Source organism: Canis lupus, chromosome 15 (genome assembly GCF_011100685.1).
Source record: "Canis lupus familiaris isolate Mischka breed German Shepherd chromosome 15, alternate assembly UU_Cfam_GSD_1.0, whole genome shotgun sequence".
Lineage (NCBI taxonomy): Eukaryota > Metazoa > Chordata > Mammalia > Carnivora > Canidae > Canis > Canis lupus.
In genome coordinates, this window is record NC_049236.1 from 3,771,607 (window position 1) to 3,789,200 (window position 17,594).

Sequence of the window (17,594 nt, forward strand, 5' to 3'; positions counted from 1 at the left end):
AAAAAAAAAAAAAGACGTCTTTAAAAAAAAAAAAAAAAAAACAGATACCATCATCTCCCTTTTACAGATAAGGAAACTGAGGCTCTAAGCACCGAAGTCATTTGCCAAGTTTTCTGACTCCAGGCCAACTTGTCTCTCCACAGTGCCTGGCACCTAGATGGGGCTAAATTCATTTTTTTACTGAACAAACCAATGAATGAACAAACAGGCGCCTTCTCAGAGCTTCCATCCCAGACACATGGGTGCAGAGAAGCAGGCACCTTCCTCTGACCAGGCATGTGCTCTCAAAGGCTGTCTCCCCAAAGGTAAGCCCTTGAGAGCTTCCAGCAGCTGAGCAAAGGCTCTGAAAGCGGGGCGGACACCAGCACTGGAGCTGCATGCATTTTGTGGCCCTCACTGGGCTTCTGGATTCTAGAAGAATCATAGAAGAATCTAGAAGATCTCAGAGTGAGATCTTGGGGCAACACCAGGAAGGGTAAGATGGTACTCCTGACTATAGCCAACTCCAGTTCTGGTGGCAGAAGCAATGAACTTTTTTTTTTTTTTAAAGATTGTATTTATTTATTCATGATAGACATAGAGAGAAAGAGAGAGGCAGAGACACAGGCAGAGGGAGAAGCAGGCTCCATGCCGGGAGCCCGACGCGGGACTCCATCCCGGGACTCCAGAATCGCACCCTGGGCCAAAGGCAGGTGCCAAACCGCTGAGCCACCCAGGGATCCCCCAACAATGAACTTTAATATGAGGTCAACTGAAACAAGGGCTGGGGGGAGATACAATTGCTGAGTGGAGGGATCAGGGAAGGCTTCCTGGGGGAGGCCACATGGGAGGAGATGTTGGGGATGATGATTTCACCAGTACCTGCTGGTGGGCCCCCAGGAACAAGTCCAGTGGATGCCCTGGGTCCCATGCTTCCCTCTTTCACAGCGTACACAGGAATGTAATTATTTTTTCCCCACTATCCTTTCAACCACACCGAGCTCCGTGAAGAAGGGCCCACATCCTCAGCCATCTTGGCATGTGAATGCCAAGAACAGGGAGGGCCCTGATGATGTGATGTTAGAGGGATGAATACCCGACTGATAAGTGGACTGATAAGTGGATGGTGAATTCCTCCCGCACCCAGCCCAGCCCCTTCTTCCAGACACTTTACTGCCATCTGCAGGAAACTTGTCATAATAAATATACAAATCCACAATGATGAAAAGCATGAATGGTGCCCCCTAGAATCGTATGGTGCGAGACAGTGTGACACTGCCCTGCACCCATAGTCGCCCCCCACCAGGGAGGGGTGCTCCCCACAAGCCCCTTCTGTCCTCTCCTGTGGGCTTGTGCTCTTGCTAGAATACCTTCCCCAGTCCCTCCCATTCCTTGTTGCCCCCACAACGACGAGGAAGGGTATCATGATTGCTGTTCACCCACAACAGAGAGCCAGAGGTCTTCAAAGAGGCAAAGTTTCAGAGATCTTTGTCTCTGCCTTTTTATAGGCCCGGACCTTGAGGCCTCTCCCAGAAGTGACCAGAAGGGCTCTCAGGTGAGTCTGGAGACCACCAACTCATCTTTTTATTATTATCACCTGCAGAAGATTCGGCTTGGCCTGGTTGCCACACGTTGCCTAAGGAAATGGCAGTAGCGGTGTTTCCCAGAGTCAGAGGATCTGTAGCTACCTGGGTCTGACTGCAGGCCAGGTGTCCAAATCCTCTGAGCCTCAGCTCCTTTTTTTTGGGGGGGGGGGGCTCAGATCCTAACACGCATCCTCCCTAACTCAGCTAGGGAAATCCTATGCAAACCAAAACACTGATCCACAGAAACAGGCTTTCTTGCAAATGGACTATTGTTCCTGTAAAGTGGCCAGGCTTAAAGAGTTGAGAATAGGGCTGGCAAAGAAGAGAGAGAAACTGGCAGGAAAGATGCGGCTGGGAAGAATCGGGTTTCGGCCTGTGTGGAACCCCTAGGTCCTGTTTTGACTTTGTAGAATAAGATCAGCAGATTTCTCAGCCCTCACAGGCCTCTCCAGTGTGACACGTGTGGCCAGCAGGGGCCCCCATCAGGCTTCTGAAGCCCAGGACACTGAATGGGGCCAGGAAAGGAGGGAGGTCTCTGTGTTTGGTGAGACTGATTCAGACACCGCCGCGTGGCTTCCCACCCAGACCCCTGGGAGGAGAAAACTGCATGGGCCACCGCTGGCTTCCAGTGCAAGACTGACTTCACTTCCTCCCAGCATGAGAGCTGTAACTTCAGAGAGCTTCAGAGGGGGGGGGGGGCCTCCCAGGCGTGCCCTTCCTGCACCTCACAGGAAGCAGTCCCGCAGAAGTCGGGCTGCCTTTTAAATAACCCTGGAAGAGCCCCCGCCACATTCCAAAATCACAGCGAGTTTTCAGCCAGGCCCTGAAACAGCAGTCCCGCCTCTTCTCTGCTGCCTCGCTCCTCTCCTGCTAACGAAACACGCCTAACTGCAGCACACAAGTTATTTTTAACCATGACAGTCTCCACATTTTCAGCCTCACCGGCCCAGCCCCCTCCTCAAGACTGTCATTTGGCAGCATCAAGAGGTGCAGAAGATCAGCATGGATGCTGGAAACACAACCCAGCGCCCGCCAACCCTCTGCTTGGTTGACCCAGCAGCATCTTTAGGCACTCTGCCTGGGTCTGAAGCCCCCTCAAGTCCACTCCACTTCTGGTCTAGATTGGGAATGTTAAACGGTAGGCAAATCATCCTGTGGGACCCCTGAGAGCAGAATGGAAGGGGAAATCATCACAAAGGGACATGTGGTGGCAGATGGGACGAGAGGGCATAAGGAAGGAGGAGGAGGCTGCCTTCAGGAGAACGAGAGCTTTGTGGGTCCTGAGACCCCTTGGTCGGGGCCCCTCCAGGCTGGAGACAAGCAAAGCCCTTCCAGCATCCTAGAGACAGCTGTGAAACTCCATGAACTGGCTAAGGCGACAAGACCAAAGGTCTTGAGAAGGACTGAAGACCTTTGTCCGAAAGCTTCCTATCACTCACAGGAGTGCAAGGTCTCCAACCTGCCTTCCAGGTCTCCTCCTTGGAAGGTGACCCTTTGCTAAAACCCCTCCATCCTGACCTGAGTGCACATAACCCTCTCCCTACCTAGCACTCCACTCCAGCCCACTGCCTGTCCCTGGAGCACAATCTGTCACCTATTCTCCTCTAAACGCTCCCTGCATTCATTCAGTCATTCAGGGCTGATTGATCTCCAACATGCACAAGGCCCCATGCAAGTAGCTGGGGGCAAAACCATAAGCAAGAGGCGGTCAGGCCTTGCTGACAGTCCTGAGGGAGGGACAGGTTCCCTGAGGAGGTAAGTGCCATGCTCTACAAGGGAACGCAGGGGAGGGAAAAGTATGAACATGGGAGCAGAGCGAGGGCAGAGGAGGGAGCTCTGCGTACCCCTCGGGGGGGCCGGGGGGCAGATGAGGAGGTACTTTCCCAGTGCCTTGCACAGAAGAAAGCACGGAGGTCTGAGCCTGCAAGCCGCACACCTCTGGGGTTCAAGGTACAGCTCAGAATGGCAAGGTGCTTAGAGGCAGAGATAACAGAAGGTGAAGCTCAGGAGGGGCCTGATTCCAGGGGCCCCATTCCACAGGCAAGGAAGAGCCAAAGTAAAAACAGGATCAGGTTCGCATTTTGGAGCAAAATACTCATGAGTCGCATGGAGGTGGGGCGAGACTGGAGGAGGAGAAGTGCCAGAGGCAGGCTGGAGGGTCCAGGTGCGAAGCGGCAAAGCAGAGGCGGGCAGAGGGTCGAGAGACTCAAAAGAGGGAGCAGGACAGGCCTTGGTGATGGAAAGAAGGCCGGTGATGTCACCGAACTAAGCTGCCAGCACGGCTTTGTCTGGCTTTGCCTCTGCACTCTGGCTCGGAGGTTGCGGGGACGCTGAGCACAACCCACCCAGGTGGCTCTGGAAGGAGAGCTTCGCAACACCGCCCTCCGCTGAGAGCTTGACCTACGCATCTCATCTCCTCCTCAAGGCAGCTCTGCAAGGGGAAGCAGCCTGAGCCGAGGAAAGAGGCTCTCACACAGGACAAGAGCCATTCGAGGGCAGGGCCTCCCTCCAGCACCTCCCCTGTCTCACCTCTGACTGCCTAGGCCGCGCTCCGAACCACTGGCAAAGCTGAAGCGGGCAACTCCCACGGGAGTGGGCGACCCCAGGCCTCGACAGCAGGAAGGGTATGCGCGCACCACATTTTCAGAAAGCTATGTGAGTGAAACTGCCCTCTCCAAGGACCTATTCCAAGGAAATAACTCGACAGAAGTCAAGTGTTATTAATCATAAAGATGTTCTCTGCAGCACCATCTATCATGATGAAACGAAAAGGGGAGGGCGCTAGAAAACGAGTAGGATTTTTAAAATCCTGAAATGTTAACACAGCCTTTATAAATGGTAATTCGAAAGCCTAAGGTGTAATGTGGAAAATCGTTTGGATATAAGAGTAAGCGAAAAAAGTCAGATTCAAGAATGGCACGTAAGCCATGAAGGCAATGGCGTGGGGGCAAGACAGAGAAGGTGCAAAAATGGAAACAGGTCCCCTGCTAGCTCACAGGGATGACGAGAGGCAGATGCTACTCCCTCTGGCTTTCCCTTAACGTTATTCCATCATCTTTCCAACAGTAATAATACCAAACTGTATTCCAGCTGGCTTGTCAGAGCCCCCCCGCCACCAGCAGGACCCCTCCACTACTGGCCGCCAGCTGGGGGACACTGGCCCACTGTCCCCTCGCCTCCCACCACCACTCACTCGGGCCTCTCTTACCGGCAACTCTGACCACGGCCCGCTCAGCAGGGTCCAGCACCGAGTCCTGGCTCTTCCGCTTTTTCTGCTCATGTAGCGGCAGGTTCCAGGGTAAGGTGTCCCCTGGGGGACATGGGGACAGGCTCCCTGACCTCTCGCTCCTGTACGATCGCTCGCTCCGGCAGGACCGCTCACTCCGGCAGGACCGCTCGCTGAGCGTTTCTTCGTCGGAGGAAGACATCGCCCAGGCAGGAGCTGCGGTGGGAGGGCCTGGGAGCCCAGGGACAGGTGATCTGTAGGAGAGAGGAGTGCAGGTGAACCGACGAAGGGGTCGCATAAGGTACACAGGGACTTGGGAAGCAGGTGCTAGTCCTAGTTCTGCCACTGACTTGACCTCTTCACCTCTCTGAATCTCAGTTTCTTCATCTGGGAAATGGGGTGATGAGAATACACAGCAAAACCAATTCACGGTGCTTAAGAGAAATACCATGAGGCAACCTACGTGAAGGTGTTTATAAATCTGAAAACTCTCAGGGCGCCTAAGTGGTGCAGTTCATTGACTCTTGGTTTTGGCTCAGGTCATGATCCCAGGGTCGTGGTGTCTTGCACCCCCCCCCCATTGGGGCTCTGCACTCAGCAGAAAATCTGCTGGAGGTTCTCTCTCCCTCTCCCTGTGCCCCTCCCCCTCCAAACTGTCTCTCTCAAAATAGATAAAATCTTTAAAATAAGTAAAGCTGCAAATGCTCTGTGAAAGCTCCTATTACTAGTAACTACTATTCTTGTTAGTTGCTACATTTGAAGCTTTCAAGTCCCACAAATTGGAGGACATGGATTCAAGTTCTCCCCTGGGAAAGCCATTTGAACTCTGATCCTCAGCATCCTCACCTATAGAATGGGAATGACGACGGCACCTCTACCTCACAGGGTTGTTTGCAAGGCACGAATGAGATCCTGCCGGGAAAGCGCTGAACAGTGCGCAGTGTCCCATAAGCACTTAATAAACAGCATTTATTATATTCCTGTGCGACCCACCTCCCAGGAATGCTGTAAGGATATAATGGGGCAGCAGATGGGAAGTATCTTCAAAAAGCCAAAACACGATCTCACTATCAGGCACGAAACAAAGCATGAGCTAGAATAGACAGAAATTTTACATTTCTCCCATTCCATCTCCAGCCAGTCTATTAGGAAAAGTGCTCCAAGTAGACCAGCCCGCGTATAAACTCTGGTCTGGCCACTTTACAACTGGTGTGCTCTGGGGCAAGTCATTTCGCCTCTCTGGGGCTCTGTTTCCTCATCTGCAACATGGACCTAATATCTCACCTGCGACGATGTCTCAAGAACATAGTGAAATGCAGGTACAAAACTGGCTGGCCCCACAGAGGGCATACAATAGGCACGAGATAAAAGGTTCATTTGCTTATTCCAGGGGCTGTTGTGGAAATAAGTGGCACAGCACGGGGTGGGGAGGGTGGTACGGAAAGTCAGTTCGGCTAGTGGAGAGATCTGAATGAAAACACAACCACTCTGGGGCCTGCTGGACTCCACCACCAGCCAGACTGGGCAGCCAGCCCTCGCCAGGCCCAGCTCACTTCCCAGAACCATCTGCTACATGTGGCCCACCACCCCGCCGGCCTCACCAGGGCCTGGATGGTGCATGCCTTCAGCTGCCAGCCTCCCTGCAGGCCCCAAATCCTGCTCAGCTAATCAGCTCTCACTCTGGCTCTGGGGGCCAGGTGGGCAGCAGACTGCCGACTCTCCCGTAGGGGTAATGCCTGCACACAGGGCTGCACGGAGCCCCTGGGGTGGCCCAAATGCCTGGACCCCATGGCTCTCTGGGCACTGCTCCTCCCCGAACCTGGGAACCTCGGCCTGGAGGCAGCAAGAGCCAGGGACAGGCTCCCGGGCCATGGGCAGATTCCCACCAGAAGCACAGAATGTGAAGAGATAACAAAAGAAACATCAAACGGTTGCGGGAAGCCTCCGAGCAGCCTGGAGCAGACAGAACGGGCCGCCAGGGCACCTCCTGTGCCAGGAGCCTGCGGGGCCCTGTTCCCAGGGAACGACAGCCGGGACCGGCCACAGAAGGCAGAGGAAAGGTCCCCGGTGCGGGCGCAGCCTCGCCTTTCATCCCAGCGCGCCCCCCGCGCCCCCCCACCCCCACCTCTTACCGCCAGGTGGGGGGAGGTTCGGGCCGCGCTTCCTCCCCCGGCGTCGGCCCCGCCCGGAAAACGCCCCTCCTCCCGGGCCACCTGCTTCACGCCCGAACCGCGTCCCTGCCCGAGACGCCCATTTACTACAAAGGCCGGCGCGTCCCGGCCCCGCTCCCCGCGACCGTCCCTCCCCCGCCCCGCGCGCCCCGCCCGCACCTGCGTGACCTCCGGGCGCCCGCCCCGGCCCTCGGGCACCCGAGTCACCGCCGGCGCCCGCGGCCGCCCCGCCCCCGAGGCCCACGCGCCCCCCGCCCGCCGCCCGCCGCGGGGGAGGGGCGCGCCCCGAGCCCGAGCCCGAGCCCCGGGTGGGTCCGCGTGCCCGCCGCGCGCGGCTGACAAAGAGCGGGGCCGCGCCATGCGGATGCGCGACCGCGGGGGCCGGCGGCGGAGACCCGGGCGGGCAGCGCCCTCCGCGGGCCCCCGGCCCCGCCCGCAGCTGCCGGGCCCGGCCCCGAGGGCTCGGCCCCCCTCCTCCCGGAGAGCACGCCTCCCCCGGGCCCGGGCGGCGCCCCCCGCGCGCTCGGCGACCCCGCCCGGGCCCGGGGGCTGCAGGTGCGAGGCCCGGCGGCCGCGATGCCCGCGCTGTCAGCCCGCCCGCGGCCGCGCCTTACCCTGGGAGCCGGAGCCGGGACGCGGCCGGCGGCAGCGCGAAGGCGAAGGCGAAGGCGGCGGGGCGCGCCCGGGGCTGGAGCGCGGCGAGCCGAGGGGAGCGGCTCCCACAATGGCCGAGCTCGCGGCGCCGAGCCCCCCGCCCCCCGCGCCCTAGCGGCAGCGGCTGAAGCGGAGCCGGCGCAGCCGCCCAACCCGCTCCCCCACCCCCGGCGCCGACGCCGCCCCCCGCCCCCCGCTGCGCGCTCCCCCCGCCCCGCACCCCACCCGCGGCCGCCGCCTTCGCTCCCCGCGCGCTCCTGCCCCGCCGCGGCCCCGCGCCCTGCGCCCCGCGCCCCGCGCCCTGCCCGGGGCCTGCCCCCCCCCCCCGCTCCCTCCCCCCCAACGCCTGGGGTGCGGCCGCGGGGTCCCCGGGCCAACTCCTCTCGCCGCGGCCCCGCGCCCTGCCCGGGGCCTCCCCCCCCCCCCGCTCCCTCCCCCCCAACGCCTGGGGTGCGGCCGCGGGGTCCCCGGGCCAACTCCTCCCCCCGCTGCTCCCGCGCCCCTGCGCCCCGCGTCCTGCCCGGGGCCTCCCCCCCCCGCTCCCTCCCCCCCAACGCCTGGGGTGCGGCCGCGGGGTCCCCGGGCCAACTCCTCCCCCCGCTGCTCCCGCGCCCCTGCGCCCCGCGTCCTGCCCGGGGCCTCCCCCCCCCGCTCCCTCCCCCCCAACGCCTGGGGTGCGGCCGCGGGGTCCCCGGGCCAACTCCTCCCCCCGCTGCTCCCGCGCCCCTGCGCCCCGGGCCCCGCGGCCGCTCGCTGACCCCGGCCCGCCCGCCGCCCGCCGCCCGCCGCCCGCTGCCCCGCGTGAAGCTCCTCACCGCCGGTCCCCGGGTCGCCTTCCCAGGCTGCCCGGCTGCCTCTCAGCCCGGACCCGGTGCTCGATGGGCCCCTTCCCCTGCCTGCCCCGCCTTTGCCCGCTTCCCCCAAACCCACATTCTCTCCCTGCTCCTGGGGCCTCCGCTCCCGCTGCCGGAGAGCGCCCAAGCCGTGCGCACCCCCGCTGGCCTCCTGGATCTGCATGTAGGAGGGCCCGGGAGGAGGCCCATCTTCCCCACGGGGTAAAGGGCAGAGGGGATCCAGGCCCCGGGGGCACCAGCCCCGTTCAGAGCCCCGGAAGAGGCTTCATTCATCTACTGAGAAAACATTTATTGAGCTGCTTCTGCATGCTCCGCCTAGTAATACAGAAAATAAGAAATGCCTTCAGTGCCGTCAGAGTACAGATAAGTGGCTGTCTTCGGAGACGGGAGGGCACCTGCCCCAAGTCACTCCACTAGTAATCCCAATAGCGACACTACGATTTGGGTGTGCCCCTGGGGGGACCATGCAAAGACTAGCAAGGACCAGCAAGGTGCTTTCCCCGGGTCATGCCGTAGCCAGTCCTCACGATCCTGTTCATTCTTTCAACAAACATGTGTGACCATCTAGCATGTGCCAGGCCCTGGGCTCCGTGCTAAGAATACAGTGATAAGCAAGATGCACCTGGTCCCTGCCCATGGACTCCACTGACGTAACAGTAAAGATAGAGGATAGAAACCACACTGTCCCCCTCGAGGCAGTATGATGATCTTTAATTTCTGGATGTAGAAAAGCTGAGACTAGATAATTCACTCAGTCATCTAGGAAGAAAGTAGCCAATTCAGGACTGGAATCCGTGTCCTCAGACTCCACATCCTGGGTTCTTTTTCACTTTAAAGGTTAGGAAAATGTGGGTGGGATCAATGTACAGACCCTTCAACTTCAAGCCAAGAAATTTTGGTCTAAATCAAATGGTTATGAGCAGCCAAGGAAGGAAGGAAAGCAGAATGACAGTGACCCAAGGACAGGCACAAGATGGGCGTGGATGGTTATGCCGAAGACTCTTGCAATAGTCCCAGCAAAGGGTAGTGAGGCTCTGATCCCGAGAAGGGATAGTGGGGATGGGAAGGGGGGATTTCTACCCACCGAAACCTTCTAGATCTCTGTTTGCATGCATTCTTATGTTAAATAAAGGAAAGGAACCACCAGTACCAAGTTTCCACTAAGTGCTAGGCAATGCCCCAAGCATTTTGTGTGTATGATCTTGTTAAATCCTCCCCAGTATGCTGCACGTAGGTATTTTTATTCTCATTTCAGGATAAGGAAACAGAGACTTTGAGAGGTTAAACGACTTGATGATGCCCACAAAGCAAGCTGTGTTGGGGTTGGGTTAGAGCCCAGGCCTGTCTCCAAAATCTCACGCTGTAACCACTGCTCTCTACTGTCTGAAGCCAAGGCAAAGAACCAAAGTCCTCTGATTCAGCCAAGGGTTCTTAACCGTTGGACCACAGGTACCTTTGAGGCTTCCAGAGAAAGGTCAGGAGGTCCCCAAAGGTAACCAACCTATAGCATAGCTGGGCCAGCGGTGCAGGCTCCCGTGTGGGACATCTCTCCCCAGGACCCTGCAGAGGCCTCAGCCCTGGAGAATTCTGCAGCCCAGTTCCAGAGTTCCTGTGGGGATGGGCCGAGAAACCCTGAGGCAGAAGCAGAAGTGCAAAAACCCCTCTGGGGTGAGAGGGGAACCATGGGTGCCAAGCGGAAGATGTAGCCAGAGTGCCGGTGGCTGGGTATGACTCTGAGTGTCTGCTGGGACCTGTGTCCTGCAGCTTGGCGCTACACAGACAGGCCCAGCTGCGGAGAGCTCGTGAGGCAGGGCCGTCTAACCACCCGGGAAGCCTGCAGTCCCGGCCTCTCTGACTGGAGAGCATCGGAAGCTTTGCCTCTTCTCAACCTCATTGTCCTTCCCAAATCTGACCACCAATCCTGCCCTGAATTATTCATGCTGTGGGCTGTGAGAAGGTGGAGCTTCCAGAGGCTTCTGGACTTAGGACCTAGGACAGTCAGCTGTGTCTCCCCGGGGCTCTAGCTCCAGCAGTGCTACCCTGGGATTGAGCTGCTGGTAAGATTTGCCAAGCTTTCTGCAGCTGGCAGCTGGCCAGTAACCTTGGGCTACTGGGCTTCGATTCATTTCAGCAATCTTTTATTGAGGAATACTATGTGCTGGGGACAGTTCTGCGACGTGTTGGGAACACGGAAGGGAATCTGATCAGGTCTTTGTCCTTGAGGATTTGCAGGATGGTAGAAGGGGCACTTAGGAATATTTCCCTTCTACAATGTCCTCTGGGGCTGGGAAGTGCTCTCTCAACTGTCCCCCATTTCGCCAACTGAAGGCCTCTGCTAATCCCCCCACAGAAATCGGTGGCCTTGGAAGTAGGGAACCCCACACCCAGACACCTGGGCAGAGTTCTCTCCTTGCAGGGGCACCAAAACAACTTATTCCCTAGGACTATTTGGAGTCCTGAACTTGGCCTCAGACTGTGGCTCAGGCCCCTAGCTTTGCAGCCACATCAGGAGAATGACACTCACTCTCAAATCTATCCATTCAGCAAATACTAATTAAGCGTGGAATCAGTGCCAAGCACCCAGCTTTGTGCTGTGCTGCTGGTTCAGAACCAAATCACACAGGCATAGCCCCTGTTCTCATGCTGCTCACAGTCTGGGTGGGGGGACAGACAAGCAAAAGGGCAATTATGCTTCAGCTAATGGTGTGGAGATGGGGCAAGTACGGGGCACCCTGGGACGAAGCACACCACAGGACACTTCCTGGAAACTTGAGGCCGGATAATTTTACCAGAACTTCCATCCTTGTCTTTCTAGGTCTTTGCTTAAATGGAAACTCTTCGGGTCGCCTATCTACATCTTCCCTACTGGCCTTTTCTTCCACTATTATCCTCTATCCCACCGATTCCTCTGGACCCTTTGGAATCAGACAGGTGTCCAATGGAAGGTGTGAAGTAAAGCTATCCAGAGGAAAGAGCACAGGATCCCCAAACTAAGAGGGACTATGAAGATTTCTAAGCTCTGCCTAGAACATTCCCTCCCACCATTCACGAGGTGATTCCTCACAACCAGACACTGATGACATCCACATTTGTATCCCATCTGTATCTCCTCCCAGCCCCAGATTCATATCCAACTGCCTCCTTGACATCCCCCCACCCTGGATATCTGATAGACATCTCAAGCTCACAGTGTCCCATATGGAGCTCTTGATATCCGCCCCTACCAGCCGCAACACTGCTCCTCCCCATCTCTGCCATCGCAGAAAAATGGCCCCACTACCTACCCACATACTCAAGTCAAAGATCTAGGAGTTTCCCTTGATTTTTCTCTCATTGTCTTCCACATCAGGAAGAGCTGACAAGCCACCTCCAGAATGTATGCTGAACGCATCCACTTCCTCCATCCGTGACCACCTTCATCCGTCATTCACTGGACAACTGCACTCGCCTTCTGAATGATCTTCCAGTTTCCGCTCTTGCTCCCACCCACTTCAATCCTTGAAGCAGCCTAGAGTGAGCCTTTTTAACCATAAATCATGTCATGTCACCCCCCACAGTGCAGTTGCAACCTGCACTTAGAATAAAATATAAACTCCTTATAAAGGTCCATAATGATCTGGCCCTGGCTTAGACCTCATCTCAAGACCCCTGGCTCACTGGATTCCAACATATCGGACCTTCTTCCTGTTGCTCTAACAAGCTAATCTCATTCTCATCTTAGGGCTTTGCCAAGCTGCCTGGAATTCCCTTCTCTAAAATGTTACATGATTGGGACACCTGGCTGGCTCAGTGGGTAGAACAAGGGACTCTTGATCTTGGGGTCATGAGTTCAAGACCCATGTGGGGCATGGAGTAGGCCTACTGAAAATTAAAAAAAAAAAAAAAAAAAAAAAACAACTAAAATGTTGAATACTTGGTGTCCTTTTCATTGTCCAGGACTCAGCTAAAAATACCCTCAAAGGGACGCCTGGGTGCCTCAGTAGTTGAGAGTCTGCCTTCAGCTCAGGTCATGATCCCAGGGCCCTGGGATTGAGTCCCACATCGGGTTCTTCTCAGGGAGCCTGCTTCTCCCTCTGCCTGTGTCTCTGCCTTTCTCTGTGTGTCTCTCATGAATAAATAAAATATTTTTTTTGATTTTTTTTTTTAATCTACGATAGTCATACAGAGAGAGAGAGAGAGAGAGGCAGAGACACAGGCAGAGGGAGAAGCAGGCTCCATGCACCGGGAGCCCGACATGGGATTCGATCCTGGGTCTCCAGGATCGCGCCCTGGGCCAAAGGCAGGCGCCAAACCGCTGCGCCACCCAGGGATCCCAATAAATAAAATATTTAGAAAAAAATTCACCCTCTAAAAAAAGCCTTTTTTGACTACCCATCTAAAGTAACCACCTCCTTTAAATATTTTTATTTACTTTGTAACAGTTATCACTTTGTCATTATCTTGCCTATTTGTTTACTTCTTTCTTTCTTTTGTTTTTTAAGATTTTATTTATTTATTCATGAGAGACACACAGAGAGGCAGAGACATAGGCAGAGGGAGAGGCTCCCTGCAGGGAGGTTGATGTGGGACCTGATCCCAGAATCCCAGGATCACGCCCTGAGCCAAAGGCAGATGTTCAACCACTGAGCCACCCAGGCATCCTACCTGTTTCTCTTCTGTCCCCCCACCAGCATGCTCCAGGAGAGTGAGGACGCTGTCTGTGCTGTTCACTGCTGTATCCCTACAGTGCCTGGCACATGGTAGCTTGCATAGACACTTGCTGAATGAATGAGCTTGACTGAGTGGATCATTGAAGTGAGAACAGCAGAGGAAGAGACTTACCAGCAGAGAGATCAGTATGTACAAAGACCTGAAGTGGAGGGAGAGTATCTAATGCTCAAGAAATTGAAAGAAGTTCAGAATAATTGGTATGAAGAGCACTAGGGGGTCAGTTGTTCCAAAATAAGACTTGAGAAGTAGTTAGGAGAAATTACAGAGAATATTGGATTTTAGATTCTCTCAAGTTCCATGTGAAGTCATTGAAGGGTTGAGTTGTTTGGGTGTGGTTTTTTTTTTTTTTTTTTTTAGCTTTATTAAGGTATAATTGACAATAAAATTGTAAGATATTTAAAGTGTACATCACAATGATTTGGTTATCACATCCACGTGGAAAAATTCCCACCATCTAGTGAATTAATACATCCATCATCACACACACAAACACACAATTTTGGGGGGCGGGTGAGAACATTTAAGTTCTACTCTTAGTAAATTTCAGTATATAATATAATTTATCAACTATAGTCACCATATATGGGATCCCTGAGTGGCTCAGCTGTTTGGTGCCTGCCTATGGCTCAGGGCGTGATCCTGGAGACCCAGGATCGAGTCCCACGTCGGGCTCCCTGCATGGAGCCTGCTTCTCCCTCTGCCTGTGTCTCTGCCTCTCTCTCTCATGAATAAATAAAAAATATTTTAAAAAAATATAGTCACCATATATTACATTAGCTTTTCAGGCTTTATTCATCTTAGAGCTGAAAGTTTGGACACTTTTTTTCCCCCTTGTATCTCCTACCCTCCAGCCCCTGGCAACCACTTTTCTACTCTCTGTTTCTGTAACTTTGACTTTTTTTTTTTTTTAATTCCATATATAAATGATACCACGCAGTCTTGGTCTTTCTCTGTCTTGTTTCACTTAACAAAATGCCCTCAAGATCCATCCATGTTGTTCAAATGGCAGGACTTCCTTCTTTCACATGGCTGAATAATATTCTGTTGCACATATATACCACATCTTCTTTATCCATTCATCTGTTGGTGGACACTTAGGTTATTTCCATATCTTGGCTACTGTGAATAATGTGCAGTGAACATAGGGGTGCAGATACCTCTTTGAGATTCTGTTCTCTTTCTTTTTTTTTTTTTTTTTTTTTTTTTAGATTTTCTTTATCTGACAGAGAGCACAAGTAGGGGGAGAGGGTGAAGCAGGCTCCCTGCTAAGCAGGGAGCCTGATGTGGGGCTCAATCCCAGGACCCTGAGATCATGACCTGAGCCAAAGGCAGACACTTAACTGGCTGAGCCACCCAGGTACCCTGAGATTCTGTTTTCATTTCTGTTGGATATATATCCAGAAGTGGGATTGCTGCATCATACGGTAATTCTATTTTTAATATTTTAAGAAACCTCTATACTTTTATCCACAGTGGCTGCACCCATTTACATCATCACCAACAGTGCACAAGGGTTTCCTTTTCCCCACATCCACACCAACACTTGTTATCTCTCTCTCTCTCTCTTTTTTTTTTTTTTTTTTTTTGATGATAGCCATTCTAACATTTCCAACAGGGCAGGGACTTAGTCCAATAGGTGTTAAAAAAAAAAATTCTGGGTGCTAGGAGGAGAATAGACTAGAAGAAAACTTGTAAATTGAGTGTGAGAAAGCTACTGACGGGTGCCAATGAAAAGACATTTAAACTTGTCCTGACAAGACTAGACAAGAGTGACAATAGTGAAGATGGAGAGAATTGGATAGAATCAAAGACCGTTTTCTTTATATGTATATAAAGATTTTATTTATTTACTAGAGAGAGAGCGTGAGCAGGGAGGAGGGGTAGAGGGAGAAGCAGACTCCCTGCTGAGCAGAAAGCCCAACGTGGGACTCTATCCCAGCACCCCAGAATCATGACCTGAGCCGAAGACAGACATTTAATCAACTGAGCCACCCAAACAAAGACCTTTAAAAGGGCATCAATAGGGGCACCTGGCTGGCTCAGTCACTGGAGCGTGTGAGTCTTGATCTTGAGGTTGTGAGTTCGAACCCCACGTTGGGTGTAGAGATTACCTTAAAATAAAATCTTTAGAAAATAAATAAATAAATAAAAGTACATCAACAGGGGTGTGTGGCTGGGTCAGAGCATCGGATTCTTGATCTTGGGGTCATGAGCTTGAGCCCCACATTGGGGGTAGGGTTTACTTAAAAAGGGAGGGGCTGCAACAGGACTTAAGGATGAATTAAATGTGAGGTGGCAGGGGGGAAGAGGTGCCAAGCATAACTTCCTGATTTCTGGGTGCCTGGGTGGCTCAGTGGTTGAGTGTCTGCCTTCAGATCAGGTTGTGATCCCTGAGCCGAAGGCAGATGCTTAAGCATCTGAGCCACCCAGGCGCCCCTAAACATCTTTTTTTGTGAACTAGGTCCTCAAAAATCCCATGTGCATTTTACAGTCACAGCACGTCTCAATTTGGAGCAGCCACATGTGGCTGGTCGTTTCCAAATTGGGCAATGTAGAGGGAGGAACGTTTCAGGCAAAGGAAGCAGCAAGTGCAAGAGTGCTGAGGCAGGAATAAGTTCGTGTGTTTGAGGAGAGCCAGCAGGCATGGGAAGGAGCGAGGGTGAGTGGGCGGGATGCTGATGAGGCTGGCAGGAGCTAGACCCGGGGGACCCGGGCCCAAGCAGTCTGGAATTATTCTAAGTGGGATCAGGAAACCACTGAAGCGCTCTGAGCAGGGAACATGTGCGGTCCCTTTGTGACATGAAATGCAGGGCACATGTTCCTTATCATTATACTGTTTCTAATTATAGGGGAAGCAGCGTGGGGCCTTGAATCCCGCTTCTGCTGCACAGGAAAGCCAGCTCGCTCGCTCTCTCTCTCTCCAGTTTCCCACTTGCAGACCAGAGGCCCAGAGACAAAGAGGGCCTGTACCACGATGCACAGCACGTCTTCCCCTGTTGCCGGGGGTGGGCGTGAACATGCTCCGTGGGCCTCCAAGAGTAGGGCCCAGGCCGAGGGTAGGGGCCAGGCCAAGGGTAGGGCCCAGGCCAAGGGTAGGGCCAGGCAGAGGGTAGGGCCAGGCAGAGGGTAGGGGCTAGGCCGAAGGTAGGGCCAGGCCTAGGGTAGGGGCCAGGCCGAGGGTAGGGCCCAGGCCGGAGAGAGCTGAAAAGGAGATGGAGGGCAGCCCGGGTGGCTCAGTGGTTTAGCACTGCCTTCAGCCCAGGGCCTGATCCTGGGGTCCCAGGATCAAGTCCCGATGGAGCCTGCTTCTCCCTCTGCCTGTGTCTCTGCGTCTCTCTCTTCTCTGTGTCTCTCATGAATAAATAAATAAAATCTTTAAAAAAATGAAAGAAAGAAGAAAGAAAGAAAGAAAGAAAGAAAGAAAGAAAGAAAGAAAGAAAGAAAGAAAGAAAGAAAGAAAGAAAGAAAGAAAGAAAGAAAGAAAGAGGGAGGGAGGGAGGGAGGGAGGGAGGGAGGAAGGAAGGAAGGAAGGAAGGAAGGAAGGAAGGAAGGAAGGAAGGAAGGAAGGAAGGAAGGAGATGGAGAGTCGGCCGTGAAGGGAAGGAGAAATGCTGGGGGGGGGTCACCTAAACAACCTGGAGTTTGTTCACTTGGGTTTAAGCAGGGAAAGATTTGGGCAGGCCTGAAAACCGATGTGAAAGGAGGAGTAGAGAGGGAGAGGCTGGGGAGGACAGTCGCGGAGGGTGTGGGGCTCCCGAAGGGCAGAGGGGCCTGCTGTACTGGGGGAGACCACGGGGGTGTCGGTAGGTCCGGGGACTTGGTGGCGGCTGCCTCGGCTGCCCGGGCCCCAGCCTTCCTGGGCGTCTGTGCCTTTGCCCCTGCACCGCAGGACCTGCAGGCCACCTCCGTCCTGCTGCCCTCTCTTCCCTTTGCTCGTCCCTCACAGACCCCCAGACCAGAGAGGACCTTGGCAGGGCTGCCACCACCTGCCACTTCTGCCCTGAGCTCCTGTGCTCTGGCTAGGGACCGCTGCTCAGAGCCTCCTGTCCTTTACTCTCTTCCATTCTCTTTTATTTATCTTTTTTTTATTTTTTCTTTTTCTTTCTCCCTTTCTTTCTTTCTTTCTTTCTTTCTTTCTTTCTTTCTTTCTTTCTTTCTTTCTTTCTTTCTCTCTCTCTTTCCTTTCTTTCTTTCTTTCTTTCTTTCTTTCTTTCTTTCTTTCTTTCTTTCTTTCTTTCAGATTTTATTTATTCATTCATGAGAGACACAGAGGCAGAGACACAGGCAGAGCGAGAAGCAGGATCCCTGCAGGGAGCCCGAGGCGGGACTCAATCCCAGGACCCCGGGGTCACGCCCTGAGCCAAAGGCAGATGCTCAACCTCTGAACCACCCGGGCGCCCCCTCTCTTCCATTT

The 17,594-nt window shown here is 54.2% G+C and overlaps 1 protein-coding gene and 1 long non-coding RNA gene across 13 annotated transcripts in view; one reads left to right on the forward strand and one right to left on the reverse strand.

Moving 5' to 3' along the window:
- Nucleotides 1–5,008, reverse strand: part of MACF1 (microtubule actin crosslinking factor 1) — a 341,269-nt gene extending 336,261 nt beyond the window's left edge. For all 11 annotated transcript variants that reach the window (XM_038557825.1, XM_038557827.1, XM_038557826.1 and 8 more), the window contains exon 1: nucleotides 4,774–5,008. In XM_038557825.1, coding sequence (XP_038413753.1) covers nucleotides 4,774–4,993 — 220 coding nt within the window. In that variant the 5' untranslated portion in view covers nucleotides 4,994–5,008. The remainder of the gene's footprint in view (nucleotides 1–4,773) is intronic.
- A 3,450-nt stretch (nucleotides 5,009–8,458) lies between these two features.
- LOC119877012 lies at nucleotides 8,459–12,348 on the forward strand. 2 transcript variants are annotated; one of them, XR_005370124.1, is made up of 4 exons: nucleotides 8,459–9,919; nucleotides 10,027–10,527; nucleotides 11,286–11,522; nucleotides 11,820–12,348. It is a non-coding gene; the product is annotated as an uncharacterized LOC119877012 (long non-coding RNA). The 2 variants fall into 2 exon arrangements; XR_005370123.1 differs by lacking the exon at nucleotides 10,027–10,527 and having other exon boundaries at nucleotides 8,485–9,919; nucleotides 11,820–12,346.
- Nucleotides 12,349–17,594: the final 5,246 nt, after the last annotated feature.